At 40.2% G+C, this 17074-nt stretch overlaps 1 protein-coding gene and 1 long non-coding RNA gene across 3 annotated transcripts in view; one reads left to right on the plus strand and one right to left on the minus strand.

Annotated features, from left to right (window-relative positions):
- The window catches only part of MYO16 (myosin XVI), a 559391-nt gene that overhangs the window by 271874 nt on the left and 270443 nt on the right, over window positions 1-17074 (minus strand). For both annotated transcript variants that reach the window (XM_034758177.1, XM_034758176.1), the window contains one exon: window positions 8603-8753. In XM_034758177.1, coding sequence (XP_034614068.1) covers window positions 8603-8753 — 151 coding nt within the window. The remainder of the gene's footprint in view (window positions 1-8602; window positions 8754-17074) is intronic.
- On the plus strand, window positions 4325-5237 carry LOC117870805. The gene is made up of 2 exons (XR_004644043.1): window positions 4325-4464; window positions 5059-5237. It is a non-coding gene; the product is annotated as an uncharacterized LOC117870805 (long non-coding RNA).

Raw genomic sequence — 17074 nt, forward strand, 5'->3', positions numbered from 1 at the left:
AGATCAAGTAGTAACTTTCAAGGAAACCATATGCGGTAATAATTCTGTAAAATATACATTCTGGATAGACCAAATAAAGACACCTCAATCAGATTTTGTTGTCATTATTAACATTTTAAGATTTAAATGTTAGTAATTGAACAGGGACTGTAGGCTGTGCAACTGTTGGACTGGTTTCAACCTGCTCAGTAGAAAAACCTTTCTTATACATATGGTAGTAAGAAATTAGACATCAGGGAGATCACCCTGGGGGGGAAAAAGACCTTGAAAAACTGTTCTCTCCTGGTCTCAGAGTCTCTTTAAAATCATATGAAAAGACTAGAGACAGAAGCAGAATATACTGATTCATTTGTTTACTCTCTGCAACCTATGGAATAATAAAGTTTAAGGATTTTTTTTAAACCGAATGATGTGCCAGAAAGTTTGTAGTTATGCTATAGTGTGTTTCCAGACCCACAGAGCGGTCATCCTTTTCTCTTATAATTGTGGAAATCAGATTCCAGAGTAAGAATTTGATATACTTTTTCAAGTTCTTATATTTTTATATCATGATTTTGAGATTCTTTGTCAGGACCTAGTTTATTTGTTCACAATGAGAATTCAGAACTGTCCAATTTATTTTTAAATTATGCTTCCTCCTTTCTGCTTTCACTGTAGAACTTTTCAGTAGATACCTATCACCTTATTCATATCAGAACTAGGGCTGTTAAGCGATTAAAAAAATTAATTGCGATTAATCGTGTGATTAAAAAAATTAATCGTGCAATTAATCACAATGTTAAACAATAATAGAATACCATTTATTTAAATATTTTTGGATGTTTTCTACATTTTCAAATATATTGATTTTAATTACAACACAGAATACAAAGTGTACAGTGCTCACTTTATATTTATTTTTATTATAAATATTTGAACTGTAATAAACAAAATAAATAGTATTTTTAATTCACCTCATACAAATACTGTATGCAATCTCTTTAGCATGAAAGTTGAACTTACAAATGTAGAATTATGTATAAAAAATAACTGCATTGAAAAATAAAAAAATGGAAAACTTTAGAGCCTATGTGTTCACTCAGTCCTACTTCTTGTTCAGCCAATCGCTCAGACAAACAAGTTTGTTTACATTTGCAGGAGATAATGCTGCCTGCTTCTGGTTTACAGTGTCACCTGAAAGTGAGAACAGGCATTCGTGTGACAATGTTATAGCCGATATCACAAGATATTTACGTGCCAGATGTGCTAAAGATTCATATGTCCCTTCATGCTTCAACCACCATTCCAGAGGACATGCATCCATACTGAAGACAGGTTTTTCTTGATAACAATCCAAACCAGTGTGGAACGACACATGTTCATTTTAATCATCTGAGTCAGATGCCACCAGCAGAAGGTTGATTTTCTTTTTTGGTGGTTCAGGTTCCGTAGTTTCAACATCGCAGTGTTGCTCTTTTAAGACTTCCGAAAGCATGTTCCACACCTCATCCCTCTCAGATTTTTAGAAGGCACTTCAGATTCTTTAACCTTGGGTCAGGTGCTGTAGCTATCTTTAGAAATCTCACATTGGTATTATTAGAGATGGAAAGAACGAGCAGGAGGACCCAGAGGTGGATTGAATAAATGGGCTTCTTTATTGTGGTACTTGTTCCCCTCGACCCAATTGTCGAGTAAGCCCTGAAATAATCACATCACACTCTTTTATCTAAGTTAATATGTAAATACCCACATTTACTCCAACACCCCCGAAACCCTTATTTGATAATATGAACGCCCATATAATGAATATTAATAGCTATTTACTGAATATAATTATACCCACCCCATTTACTGTTTACAGCATTAAGCATATTATACAGACATTTTTACCTTGAAGATACATTTCTTTGCAATAATTGTAGCCACAAGTTCCCTTAATCAGCAGTTCACAGAGGAGGGAGGAAGGGGACATGACCCGAGCTCATTTATGTAGCTGGGAGAGGAAGGGAGTGGGGAAAGATAACACTTCTTCACACAAAGGGTATCCTTCAGACAACCATATTTCTTATGCAGCTACAAAGTTTATCTATCCTTAACAAGCAGAAGGGTGTGGGAAAGGGTGGCAACTTTATCTATCAAGGGAAGAAAGAGTGCTTGCCTGTGCCTCACTTCCTATTACCATGGTAGTGGTTACCCAAGTCTTTACTTAACCCTTACATATCCCAACAGGCAGTGATGAGCTGCCAAAGTCTTAAAAACCAGTTCCCTACTGGTTCTTCGGTGGCTGATCCCTCACTCACTCCGGGTCTTTGGTGGCACGTCGGTGGCGGGACCTTCAGTGCCGCCGAAGACCCGGAGCGAGTGAAGGACCCGCCACTGAAGTGACGCCGAAGACCCGGTAGTGAACTGCCCGGTGAGTACAAGCCCCACGTGCCTCCCAAAACAGCCTGTTCCCCCGTCCTGCCCCCGACTGCCCCCTCAGAACCCGCAACCCATCAACCCCCCCGCTCCTTGTCCCCCGACCAACCCCGCCCAAGATCCCCCACCCTAACTGCCCCCCAGGACCCCACCCTCTACCCAACTCTCCCCGCTCCCTGTCCCCTGACTGCCCCGACCCCATCCACCACCACCCTGACAGACCCCCGGAACTCCCACGCCTACTCAAACCCCCCCCCCCCCCGCTCCCCATCCTCTGACCACCCTCCCCAGAACCTCCACCCCCTCCAAACGCTCCCTGCCCCTTATCCAACCCCTCCTCCCAGCCCCGGCCCGGCCCCCTTACCATGATGCTCAGGGCCAATGTAACAACTGAAAAACCACCCTCTCCCAATTGCCCACCCCTTTAACAACCGGTTCTAAACCAACTTCTGCATTTAACAACTGGTTCACGTGAACCCATGCGAACCAGCTCCAGCTCACCAGTGCCAACAGGTACCTTCTTTCCATTTTGTCAAATCTGCGGTGAAAGTGTTCTTAAAATGAACAACATGTGCTGGGTAATCATCCGAGACTGCTATAACATGAAATATATGGCAGAATGCAGATAGAACAGAGCAGGAGACATACCATTCTCCCCCAAGGAGTTCATTCACAAATAGTGGCCAAAGCATGAAGGGGTATATGAATATTTAGCATATCTGGCATGTAAATACCTAGCTATGCTGACTACAAGATTGCCACGTGAATGCCTGTTCTCATATTCAGGTGACATTGTAAATAAGAAGCAGGAAGCATTATCTCCTGTAAATGTAAACAAACTTGTTTGCCTTAGCGATTGGCTGAAGAAGAAGTAGGAATGAGTGGACTTCTAGATTCTAAAGTTTTAAATTGTTTTGTTTTGGAGTGTAGTTATGTAACAAAAAATCTATATTTGTAAATTGCACTTGCACAATAGAGCTAGCACTACAGTACTTGTATGAGGTGAACTGAAAAATACTATTTCTTTTGTTTATCATTTTTACAGTTGAAATATTAGTAATAAAAATAATATACATTGAGCATTGTACACTTTGTATTCTGCATTGTAATTGAAATCAATATATTTTAAATGTAGAAAAACATCCAAAATATTTAATAAATTTCAATTGGTATTCTATTGTTTAACAGTGTGATTAAAAGTGTGATTAATCACAATTAATTTTTTTAATTGCGAGTAATTTTTTTTTAGTTGACTTTTTTATGGGTAGAAAAGCTATTAGGCCATCTTCAAAGGTTTCTAAAATGTGTTTATTATAACTTTCTCTCCCAAGGAGGCATGGGGTTGGCAGTCTGGCTTTATAGGAATAAAAAATAGAAATTCTGAATAAAAAGTTCTAAGATAGTTTTATGTTAAATGTGTGGTATAGAGGGCCAATTCCTGATCCAAAGGATGTCAAGATAGGTTTTGCACCCATATAGAATAATAGGATGTTATGGTATTGTGATGGGTTGGATCACAGAAACCCCCTTGGGAGCTGCCACCAGATGTGCAAAGACTACCTCTGCTCCTGTTTTCCCTGCCAGCTCAGGACTCCAGCACCCTGTCTTGCTGAGCCAGACTTTCCCATCTGCTCCAACACGGACCCAGGGTCTGAATCACTTGCCCCAAAGCTGCAAGTTTACCTGAAAACAGCTCACAGAAGTGTGCTTGTCTTTAGCACTCAGATGCCCAACTCCCAATGGGGTCTAAACCCAGATAAATCCGTTTTACCCTGCATAAAGCTTATGCAGGGCAAACTCATAAATTGTTCACCCTCTATAACACTGATAGAGAGATATGCACAGTTGTTTGCTCCCCCAGGTATTAATACATTGAGTAAATTACTAAATAAAAAGTGTTTTTATTAAATACAGACAGTAGGCTGCCCGGCGCCATCATGGGTCGCATGCACGCTCCGAGGAAGGGCCTGTCCCAGTCAGCCTTGCCCTACAGGCGCAGTGTACCCACATGGTTAAAACTAACTTCTGATGATGTAAAAGAACAGATCTACAAACTGGCTAAGAAAGGTCTCAGAGTAACAGCCGTGTTAGTCTGTATCCGCAAAAAGAAGAACAGGAGTACTTGTGGCACCTTAGAGACTAACAAATTTATTAGAGCATAAGCTTTCGTGGACTACAGCCCACTTCTTCGGATGCATATAGAATGGAACATATATTGAGGAGATATATATACACACAATTAAGAGAAAAAAAACTTTTGAAGTGATAATCAAGCTAGCCCAGTACAGACAGTTTGATAATAAGTGTGAGACACAATTAACTCCGGTTTGAATAAGGACTGGGAATGGCTGAGCCATTACAAACATTGACTCTATCTCCCCTTGTAAGTATTCTCACACTTATTATCAAACTGTCTGTACTGGGCTAGCTTGATTATCACTTCAAAAGTTTTTTTTCTCTTAATTAATTGGCCTCTCAGAGTTGGTAAGACAACTCCCACCTGTTTATGCTCTCTGTATGTGTGTATATATATCTCCTCAATATATGTTCCATTCTATATGCATCCAAAGAAGTGGGCTGTAGTCCACGAAAGCTTATGCTCTAATAAATTTGTTAGTCTCTAAGGTGCCACAAGTACTCCTGTTCTTCTTTTTAAGAAAGGTCTGACTCCCTCACAGATTGGTGTAATCTTAAGGGACTCTCATGGTGTCGCCCAAGTTCGTTTTGTCACTGGCAACAAAATTTTAAGGATCCTTAAGTCCAAGGGACTTGCCCCAGACCTTCCAGAGGATCTGTACCACTTGATCAAGAAAGCTGTTGCTGTTCGTAAACATCTTGAGTAGGATTTAAGTGGTTCCAAGTAGTAACAGACAGAACAAAGTAAGTCACCAAGCAAAATAAAATAAAATGCGCAAATCTATGCCTAATCAAACTGAATACAGATAATCTCACCCTCAGAGATGCTTCAGTAAGTTTTTTCTCAGACTGGACACCTTCCAGGCCTGGGCACAATTCTTTCCCCTGGTACAGCTCTTGTTGCAGCTCAGGTGATAGCTAGGGGATTCTTCAGGATGGCTCCTCTCCCCCCCTTTGTTCTCTTCCACCCCTTTATATATCTTTTGCATAAGACGGGAACCCTTTGTCCCTCTGGGTTTCCACCCCCCCTCACTGGAAAAGCACCAGGTTAAAGATGGATTCCGGTTCAGGTGACATGATCACATGTCATTGCAAGACTTCATTACTCACTTGCCAGCACACACACATATACAGGAAGACTCACAGGTAAACACAGCCATCTGCAGACAATGGGAGTCATCAAGATTCCAAACCATCATTAATGGCCCACACTTTACATAATTACAATAAGCCCTCAGAGTTATATTTTATATTTCTAGTTTTAGATACTAGAGTGGTACATTTATACAAATCGGATGATCACACTCAGTAGATTATAAGCTTTGTAATGATACCTTACAAGAGACCTTTTGCTTGAAGCATATCCCAGTTACATTATATTCACTTTTTACCATATGTTTCTAAAACTATCCCAGTTACATTATAGTCACTTATTATCATGTTTTTATAAAATCATATAGACTGCACAACGTCACAGGTATTTGCTCTCATTTGGGATGCCACACATAAGTAATACTGCGTGAGGGAGGAAAAAGGGCTGCACATCGCCAGGATATACCATCCATCCAAGGTCAAGGAGAAGAATTTGATGATGTTGGCCCATGAAGCAAATAAATGCTGTAAAAGCTAGATTTAATCTCAAGTAGTAAAAAAGAGACGTACATATAAGAAATTCCACATGCATTAAGTTCACAAATGAATTGACTGGGGGTTAAATACTTCCAGGGCATTTCCAATTTTATTCTGTTCACCTCCTTTTTCTGAGCATACAGATGAGTTTATTCTATTTTATCCTTCTTGCCTCCTGTGTCTGACTGACAAAGTGACCTTATAATATATATTTTATTACAGTTCTCAATACCCTAAACTAAGGCGACAGCAGCTCAAAACTAATAATCTGAACGGTCACTGAACATTCTTAGGCATAGATATATTAGAAGCTAAATGCTATCTTATTTTTAATATTAACAATGAAGTTTTCTATTTACTCATTTGACAGTGTGTACAGGTCTGTCTCATCTTACACTGGGGTTACGTTCCGCAGTCAGCGCCTAAAGCGAAAATCGCGTATAGTCAAAATTACATTGAATGTAATGGAATCGCCCACACTACAGAAACAGTATTTAAATTTAAAGGACACCAAGTATTTAAATTGTTATTTTTCTCTTTTTGTTGTTGTTTTTTTTTGTTTTTGCCGACCGCGTAAAGCTGAAATCGCGCATGTTAAATGCGCCTAAGATGAGATAGAACTGTATGTGTGTTTGGGAATATATAATTGTTTATAATCTGTTTAAATGTCTTAATAACAAAACGTTAGTAATTTTCCCTATATCACCAGAAGTAATTTTATTTATTAGTACCATTAATAAGGCAGTATGCATTCTGTTTTCCATGCACAATATTCTTCCAATCACTACTCTCCCCTGCATGTTTTATCTAACATTACAGCAATAAAGAAAAAACCACTGAATATTGTACATTCGAAGTCCACATCACATTATGTGGCCAACAATATGTGGCACAACAGTTCTATGCCAAGTCTGTTTTCAAAAAGAAATGGCTTAATCAAGCAAAAAGACTAAGCAGTTTTGCTTGTGGAATGTAACACACAACTCCTTTTCGTGCCAGAGATCTCAATCGTGTATTGGGGAAAATCTCCTCCTCAACTGATAAGAACAGAAATTGCCAACTATGCAACTATGGTGATTATTCATATTGTCTTCTTGATCTGGCATATTGGGTTTAGGAAATTAATTGAGATAAAAAAACATATTTCAGCTAGGAAAAAAAAAGAATCAAAAGTCCCCAATTGCTCATCTGACCTTATCTGGATATGGTATTTTGTTATTTTGTATATTAACATTTTGTGCTTGTGTGTAAATCTGAGCTATTATAATTTTTTTTATTTCAAAACCAAAAATAGTGTTATCTCTTTCAATATTACAAAATGTATATTCCAAGCCTAATAAGTTCAAAATCTTCTCTCAAATCCCCTGAGGAAGGCCTAATCTACATGCCATATTGCCTATGAATGTATGATATCCTTGACATGCACCAGGTGAAATATCATGCTGATCTGTTTTAATAATATATGAAGATAAAACCTGAGTAATGACTCTGCATATCGTAATGAAAAATTAAACAGAACATGATTACTTCCAGTATAGATTAGGATACAAACATTACGGATAAATTACACTGAATCCTTGTTAGTTATATCACAAGTCCTATGTTGAAAGCTTTTATTTTTAATGTAAAGCATTGTCTGTTACGGAAACATTTTGCCAAGATTCCTTCAAAGCAACTGCATTCAACAGAAATTTTAATTCACAATAATAAAAAAGTATGTTATTTAGAAGGATTAGTGCTGAGTACATTATAGAAGTCAGAACTGCTTCATAAATACATAGCCGTCTTTACAGTTGCTCGTGATCTATATCACGGAGACATTATTGGTGACAAATAGTTTGGAATGTATAGCAAATGGCAAGAGATTCTGAACAAACTATCTCTGTCTCTCAACTATGTCATGGACATCCATCATTGTATTAATAAAGGAAGTAAAACTAGCTACAGTCATATAAATGCTAATATTTGACTACACAGATTTTTACAATATTGTTATGAGCTGGGTGAAATCTCGTTATGGGATGTTAAACTGTGAACTCTCCAGTAAAGAGACTGCATAGTGTATGTGTTAATACAGCACTGTGTATATAATTATAGCAAGAGAGAGGAGAAAAAAAAATCATAGTTTCTTTATTTTTCTATTATTATTTGCACTTTGGTACCATGCAAAGGCCCCAAGGTTTTGAGTGCCTGACCAATTATTTAAAATTTAAAAACCAAATACATCTGCTGATCATAACTATGTCTATGGAATGCAGCGAGACAGGGGGTCTTTCAGGTAGTCTGATCCCAAGACATTGGGGTGTAATGATTTTGAGAATTATTATTGGAAAATGACTTTAGCCAAACTTATAGTATGAATTGATTACATTCCTGTGTTTTCTTGTTCATCAAATTTTAAATTTCCAGATCCAAGACATTTAAGAAACTTGACATGTACCTGTTCAAGTTTGGTTGTGTCAGTCACTGTGACATTGTCAGATGCGGTATCTTGAGACTGCTGCTTACATAAGCCTTTTGTTGCATCTTTGAACATGGTGTCTTTCTCCAGCAAACTGTCTTGTTTGGCAATCGGCAAAGCCAGGGGATTGCTACAGAGAGAATCAATAAAGCAATTAGTCTCCTTTTGAAGATGCCTGACAAACAGAAGATTGCCAAAACTGAGAGGTATGAATGTGGAACTAAAATATAATTCATGTCTGAGACAGTTGTTCCTGATCCAAAAAGAAACATAAATTGGATGAGAACTGCAGACTGTTCACTGGTCTATGCCAAAGATACAGTGGTCTTGGCAAAGCACTTTGATTTAAAATTCACTTTTATGCAAGTCTGCTTCAGAAGAAAGCTAAGCAACCCAAATAGAATATGCATGAGGTTGTATTTGATAGTGCTAGGTTGGCAAATCAATAAGCAATCTGAAAGCTGAATTTAAATGTATGATTAACTTCCACAATAGTAATTTGAAAAATAATACATTTAACAACAATTTGATACACAGATACTGTCATTGCATTAAATAAAATAAAAATGTATAGCTTTTGATAAGCAAATAAGCTATATTTAATTTGTATTAAAATCTATATACACTGTTCCAGAATTAGTAATATAATAATATTTAAGGTGAAAAAAAGAAAATATCTGATACCTACAATGACTGCCAACGTACAAACACTCCTCTGTATGAGCTGAAGCTCTATTCCTAACTCCGGCGCTTGGAGTCCCCCACTGCCATATTTCCACTCCACAGCACACCGCACTTCTAAAAAAGCCAATGCCGGACATGCAAGCTCTTACAAGATTTTAGATACGTCATGCACCCAGGACACTAAACACCAGCAGAAGCCTTGGAATACAGGTAAGTTTGAAAAGTAAGATCCAGCAGAGGAGTTACTGAACCCAGTTTCCCCTGTTTCCTGGATATGTCTCCTTTGACCAACCACAGTGAAGGTGGAGGTAACGCAGAGGAAAGGAAGACTACCTGGAGAATAAAATCCTGGCCCATTGAAGTCAATGGGAGTTTTGCCATTAACTGTAGCAGGGACAGGATTTCACCTGGAGACTGTGTCCTGGCTACCCAAGAAGAATGGAAGGAGGGTTTACTCCCAACCCTAATAGTGGCCCCAATTCTTATTCAGGACTGCACTTAAGCACCTGCTTAACTTTAGATAGGCGCTTAAGTGCAGTCTTGAATAGGGGTGCACTTAAGCATATGCTGATAGCTTTCCTCAATCAGGACCATTTTTAGCAGTAATGTGATATTAAAATGTTAGTAAATAAAAGTGCCTTGTTTATAGTAACAAATAACTTCAGTGCTCACTGACAGAAATGACACATTACATTTTATTCCAAGACAGCTCTAATTCAAGGTATAATCTTGTTAAGTATTTTCAAGATACCATATTTTAAAGGAGCTTTTATTTTTCAGAAAGTAATGCTCCTAGTGCTGATTGTCTCACACTTTTTTTTAGAGAATGGTGTGATTAGTAATATCAAATCCTAATTTAAAAACATGATTACATTTTATGCCAACTTCCCTTTTAATGCAACTTTTCCTGTTGCTCACAGCTTTCTGGAAGTCCTTTTGGGTTGGGATTTTTAATACTTAGTCTCAGCACAAAAGCTAAACTTTTAATGGAAAGTTTGAGCCTCATGACTGCAGGCATTTTCAAACTAATTTTCTGGTATTTATTACGAAAAAACAAACAAAACAAAACAAAAACCCTTGGTTTAATAATATGAATGTTTCCCAAATTTACAAGTGCTCCCAATATATTCTGATTAGAAATTGTGCTCAAATACGGTGCGGTGATTATAATTAAAATCTTCACGTTTGCTATTTGCAAGGTATACATATTAATACGGTATTCCCTTTGTAAGTGTTCACAGCTACAGGATCTTTCTGCTGTAACATTCCTCTTTCCCCATCCCATCCCAACTCTACCGTTTGTAGCACACCCAACCATCCCCAGACACAGCATGTGCACTTGTAGCCTCATGTTTAAAATTAAAGTGTAAGCTCTTCAAGGCAGAGAGATGAAAAGAAACTGATTTAAGGGTTGCAGATAGAAGCTGGCTATAGCAGACACCTTCAGGCAGCAAAGTGCAAAACTTCCGTCCACTCCTTTCGTGATGAAGTAGGTATATTTTCAGTTTAAAAAGAAAATACCACAATACATTGTGGAGGATTCATTACAGTACATTTTTAACGTTAATGACATACTTTGATAATTCAGTACGTATGAATAGTAAATAAACCGCAGGCTAAGTTCTTAAACAAAAGCTGTGTAAACTATATTGATTTATGCCTGCATGCCACACAAACTATTTGTATTTAAGAGATTTTAAAAAGCCTCTAGATAATAAAAGTGCTGGAATATAATTTATATTTCAACAAGAAGGTGACATGAATTCCAACCAAGGAAAGACAGAATAACATATTGCACAAACAAATCTCTTTGATTTAGGTTCAGAAAGATACTAAGAACATTAAAAGAGATAGGCAACTTAGCTAGAAATATGATCTTTCCACCAAACAGTGGCTTTTAGTAAAATACCTCTATAAAAATTAATTGCAGGTTAGCCACAAGGTGAAATTCTATGTTTAAAACGGTGCAACTGAAAATCCAATTATAGCACAGAAGAAAGAAGATCTTATGTTAATGCAGGTGTGTGGTTAAGCATGAGCAATCATCTCCAGAATGTTGTGCTCTGCTACCAGATAATTAACCACAAAGGGAGTTATGTGGCTTGAGGCAAAAGTGAAGATGCATACTGGACACAAAGGTCAGTTATCAAGGGTAATCTACTTGAACTAGGTTGGGCTACTGTTATTGGCACACATTACTGGAAAAATCCCAGTGTGCTATACAAACAATAGTCACCTTAATTTTTAACTACATGAGCCATCTGTGTATTAGATTAATTTGTTGATTTTGTGCTGCACCTGAGTTATCAATTTCTAGCATTTTTACACTGAAAAGATTGTATGTAGAGGGATGTTTTGGAAGCTGACATTCAAAGATATAATAGTAGTTTTACAGTGAGTGTCTAAGTTAGCATAGCTGTTAACTAGGTAGAAAGTTGTCCGGGTAGAAAACTTTCTTTAAATACAGATATAAATGCAGAAACAGACTCTTATATCTTATAATCTCTGTTGGAGAGTACTTCTCACCTGTACAATTTACATCATCCTCATTGCCTGATCAAATTTTGGTTCTTCCACACTGTGGCAAAATCAAGTAGAATTTGTAAACTCCACAATCCCAATTAATTTGGTTTAAAGAGTTTAAAAGTCTTCACCAGCAAAGCTTTCAAGTCTTAATTTCCATTTTTTTCTTTTTTTAAACACCAGAGAAATTAAAATACAAACTGTCATATAAATGTAATGTTTGAGTGTTTAAATTACAAATTTAAATGCTCCACCAGGAAATAATTAAAAAAAAAATAACCTTCTCATTGCAATGTTGACTCAGGCAAATTACAGCTGTTGTATTTTGTATTCCTGTGTTAATTTAAAAATGTATTCATTACTGTGCTTAATATTTATGCTCTAAAATATATTCCAGAAAACATACAGTATGTGCAATGTGACTAAGGTAACATTGCTCTAAGAACCATTTCTTGACTTCAGAGTATTTATCCGTCATCTGGTCAGTGTGAGTGTTAGGCTTCGTCTACACTAGAAAAGTTATACCAGTGTAACTACATTAGTTAGGGGGTATGGGTTTTTACCAATACAGTTATACTGGTGTAAGCCCTGATATGGATACAGTTATAGCAGTATAGAGGTGCCTTATGCTGGTAAAGCTTATTTCATTTCCTGAACCAGAATAAGCCATACCAATTTACACACTTTTAAACTGGTATAATTGCATCCCCACTGAGGAAGGGAGGTTTGCTGCTTTAACTATACCATTACAGAACACAAGCCCTTAGATGATTCATCCTGTGCAGTAACTGGATCTTCGAGATGTGAGTGCTCAACTTCAGGTGCATGTGTGCCCTACACACCTCTGATTGGGGATTTTCATTAGCAGTGCCCATTCAGCCCATGCGTATGCCCTAGACATCCTTGTGTCCCACACTGAGGTTATATAGGCAAATCACCTCAGTTCCTTCTCCACCACCAAGTCTCATAAGGAAAATACAAAACAGAGGGGAAGAAGGGAGGGTTGTGGAGCACCCATAGGGACACATCTCAAAGAACCACAGTTACTGTACAGGGTGAGTAACCTCTTTGTCTTCTCCTGAGCAGTACCTCCGAAAGGAGAAGGGAACTTCAGAATCGAGTACATAACTGAGGAAAGAATTGAATTACCAACTGCTGCATACCATCTAGAGTCACTGATTAGGGCACAGTGCCTGTAAAAGGGACGTACCAAGGACCATGTAGCGACTCTGCAGATCTCAGGCTACATCTACACTACGGGGGGGGGGGTCGATTTAAGATATGCAAATTCAGCTAGCATAGCTGAATTCGACATATCGCAGCCGACTTACCCCGCTGTAGGGATGGCGGCAAAATCGATCTCTGCGGCTTCCCGTCGATGGCGCTTACTCCCACCTCCACTGGTGGAGTAAGAGCGTCGATTCGGGGATCGATTGTCGCGTCCCAATGGGACGCGATAAATTGATCCCCGAGAGGTCGATTTCTACCCGCCGATTCAGGAGGGTAGTGTAGACCCAGCCTTAGATACTGGGACATTTTGAAGTAACAGCCATAGGTGCAGACTGCAACCTCATAGAATGAGCTGACACACCAGGAGGAGGTGGAATGATGGCAGCACCTTAACAAGTAATAATACATCCAGCGATCCATTTCCACAGTCTCAGGGCAGAAATAGTAGATCCTTTAGATCTGCCTGCAAACAAAACTGTGTAGAGGAGATTTTTCTGAATGATTTAGCCCAGGATCAGCAACCGTTGACATGTGGCTCGCCAGGGTAAGCCCCCTGGCGGGCCGGGCCAGTTTGTTTACCTGCCGCATCTCCAGGTTCGGCCGATCGCAGCTCCCACTGGCCGCGGTTCACTGCACCAGGCCAATGGAGGTGGAGGGAAGCTGCAGCCAGCACATCCCTCGGCCCACACCACTTCCCGCAGCCCACATTGGCCTGGAGCTGTGAACCACGGCCAGTCGGAGCTGCGATCAGCCGAACCTGTGGATGCGGCAGGTAAACAAACTGGCCCGGCCCACAAGGGGGCTTACCCTGGCGCGCCACCTGCCAAAGGTTGCCAATCCCTGATCTAGAGTGTCAAAATCAGCCTCGAAAACCGAATAATATGGTTCTGGAAAGAAAACTGGTAAATAAATAATCTGATTCAGATGAAACTCAGAGAATACTTTAGGAAGAAATCTGGGGCATAAGGAATCCTTGTCCTCGCAGAAATGAGGGTCTGCCATTAAGACCTCAATATCATCCACTAAAAAGGCCATCTTCATAGACAAGTTCAATAATGAACAAGTTGCCATTGGTTCAAAGAGAGGTTTCATGAATTTTTATGAACTAAACGGAGTTCCCAAACTGGAGTGGGGACTTTAACCTGTTTCCCAGACCTTTCATGAATGTTACAATTGCAGGATGAGCAAACAGTGAGAACCCATAAATTGTGGGATGAAAAGCTGTTAAAGCAACTAAATGAATCTTGAGGTAACTAATTCACACCATCATCTTCTTTAAATGCAGGAGAACCAGTGGAAGCAGGGCACATTCATCAACAACTTTCTGGAGATGACACCAGTGACTAAATATTCTCCATTTCTGAAGGCAAATATTTCTGATAGACTCTTTCCTACCACTATCAGTTAGTAATATTTGCTGTACTCTGCAGAACAGGCTGACTCTAACCCAACAAACCATTGAGGAGCTACGTCTTGAGGTGGAGAGTTCTCAGATTAGGATGCAACAGTTGACTGGTGCCCTGTAAGAGGAGTTGAGGAATGATTGGAGGATTTATCACTGGACAGAGTGCTAGGTGAAGTAGGTAAGGAAACCATGTCTGCCTTGACCATGACGGGGCTATTAGGATAACTCTGGCTTTGTCCTGTCTGATCTTGTTCACCACCTGGAGAATAAGAGGTGTAGGAGGAAATGTTTCTCTACCCAAGGGAGGAGGAATGCATCCCTCCAATGATCTGTGGCCTAAGCCTCCAACTGAACAGAAAAGGTGGCATTCTTTGTAGCAGTGGTGAAGAGGTCCACTTCTGGGAACCCCCAATATGCTGACAAGAAACTGGGAGTCCAACTCCCATTTATTGTCTTGCTGAGACCATCTGCTGTGATGTTTTGCCTGCCAGAGAGATTATTTGCCAAAATTCTTACGCAACGCCTTAACCACCAGTTCAATAACTGTATTTCTTTGGTGTGGGCAGAGAGCAGGTCAGACCCTTTCCTGCTGGTTGATGTAAAACATGCAGGACACATTGTTGTCATGATTTTGATAGACTTGTCTCTGATGAGAGGCATAAAATGAAGGCAAGAATTTCTGGCTGTCCTGAGCGCCAATGGGTTGATGGGGGGGAGGGGGTTCTTGGGGCAATCATATGCCCTGTACCATATGGGCCGTATGCACCCTATCCCAACAGAGATACATCTCTAGCTACAGTTACTATTGGCACCAGTTGAAGGAAGGGAACTCCTGCACCTACATTGTAATCATTCTTCCACCAGTCTAAGGAGTGTTTCACCTGTTGGGGAACTGACATCCGTTTGTCTAAGCCTGTAGTCTACAAACTTTTTCAATATCACCCCCTCCCTTACCTGGTGTGTGCCCCTCCCCTCTCCTCCCCCCCCCGGAAGCTGGGGTGGGGGTGGGGGAATGAATGGGACAGGATGGGGGAGGGGGAATCATGCTCTGAGAGTGGGGGTGAATGGGGCAGGGTGGGGGAGAGTGAGCTGTGCTGGGGCAGGACAGGGGAGCCACTGGTACCTTTCTTGCTGGAGCTGTCCCTGAGTGCTCCTCCAGGCTCCAGCTGCTGCTCTTCCCACTCCCGCCCCCACTCCCACCCCTGGTGGCGGAGGCCGGTTACGGCAGGTAACCAGACTTTTAATGTCTGATCAGCAGTGCTGATCAGGCACTGCCAGGTTGCCTTTCCAACCAGAATTTCCAGTTGAAAACCAGTCACCTGGCAACCCTAAGTCTGGGCTTGGGGCCATGGCTGGGAACGGTGGCCAGGAGGGGAGCTGTGGCTGTGGCTGGGCCACAGTGGAACTGGGGGCAGAGTGGGGCTGGCTGGCACTCCCTCTCTGCCCCCCCGGATGGAGGGGTTTCCCATCAGTGAAGGGTCCCCGCTTCCTGAGAGGCAGTAGTTAGATCAATGGAAGAATTCTTCTGTCAACCTAGTGCTGTCTACACAGGGACTTATGTAGGCTTAACTATGTCTTTCAGGGGTGTAGATTTTTCACACCCTTGACCGACACAGTTAAACCAACCTAATTTTCTAGTGTAGAACATGCTGTAATAAGAACTCATGAGAAGGGTCCCTGAAGAGGAAATGGGGAAGGGTGATGAGAAGGAGGGAGGAAGGAAAAGTGGATGGTGTACAGCCCATTGTTATTGCTTGCAGCACCACCTCCACCAACATGATACATTCCCAGGCTTGTTGGAAATGGGAGAGACAGTTGCCAAACAGGGGGAGATGGGCAAGTAATTGCAGCTAACTGTCTAGAGAAAGGGGAAGGTTCAAACTGTCGACCATCTTGTCAAAACTGATGTTTTTAAGAAGAAGCCTGCAGTGTCAGATGGATTAAAGCAGTGGCTCTCAACCTTTCCAGACTACTGTATCCCTTTCAAGAGTCTGATTTGTCTTGGGTTACCCCAAGTTTCACCTCACTTAAAAACGTACAAAATCAGACCTAAAAATACAAGTGTCACAGCCACACTACTAGTGAAAAATTGCTTACTTTATCATTTTCACCATATAATTATAAAATAAATCAATTGGAATATAAATGTTGTACTTACATTTCAGGATATAACATATAGAGCAGTATAAACAAATCATTGTCTGTATGAAATTTTAGTTTGTACTGACTTTGCTAGTGCTTTTTATGTAGCCTGTTGTAAAACTAGGCTAATAGATAAAATGGAAGACCATTGAGTACCCTCAGGGGAACTTATACGCCTGGTTGAGTACCACTGGGTTAAAGGATCGCTTTCTCTGGAACCTCTGCCTCTTTCTTGGAGGTTCCAAAGGCCTATTAAACCCAGAGAAGTGCAGTGGGCAGCATCTTTGGGCCATTTGCTATCTATTGAATTTTCTTTTGTTCCCAGGGGTGTAGATGCCCAACGAATGCAATGTGGCTCCAGAGTCTTGTAGTGTGTGGAGCGATTCATTGGTATTCTCCACGAACAACTTCAATCCATCGAATGGGAGATCCTATTCTATTCTGGACTTCTCTGGGGAAACCATACA

This window comes from Trachemys scripta, chromosome 1 (assembly GCF_013100865.1).
Source record: "Trachemys scripta elegans isolate TJP31775 chromosome 1, CAS_Tse_1.0, whole genome shotgun sequence".
Taxonomy (NCBI): Eukaryota; Metazoa; Chordata; order Testudines; family Emydidae; genus Trachemys; species Trachemys scripta.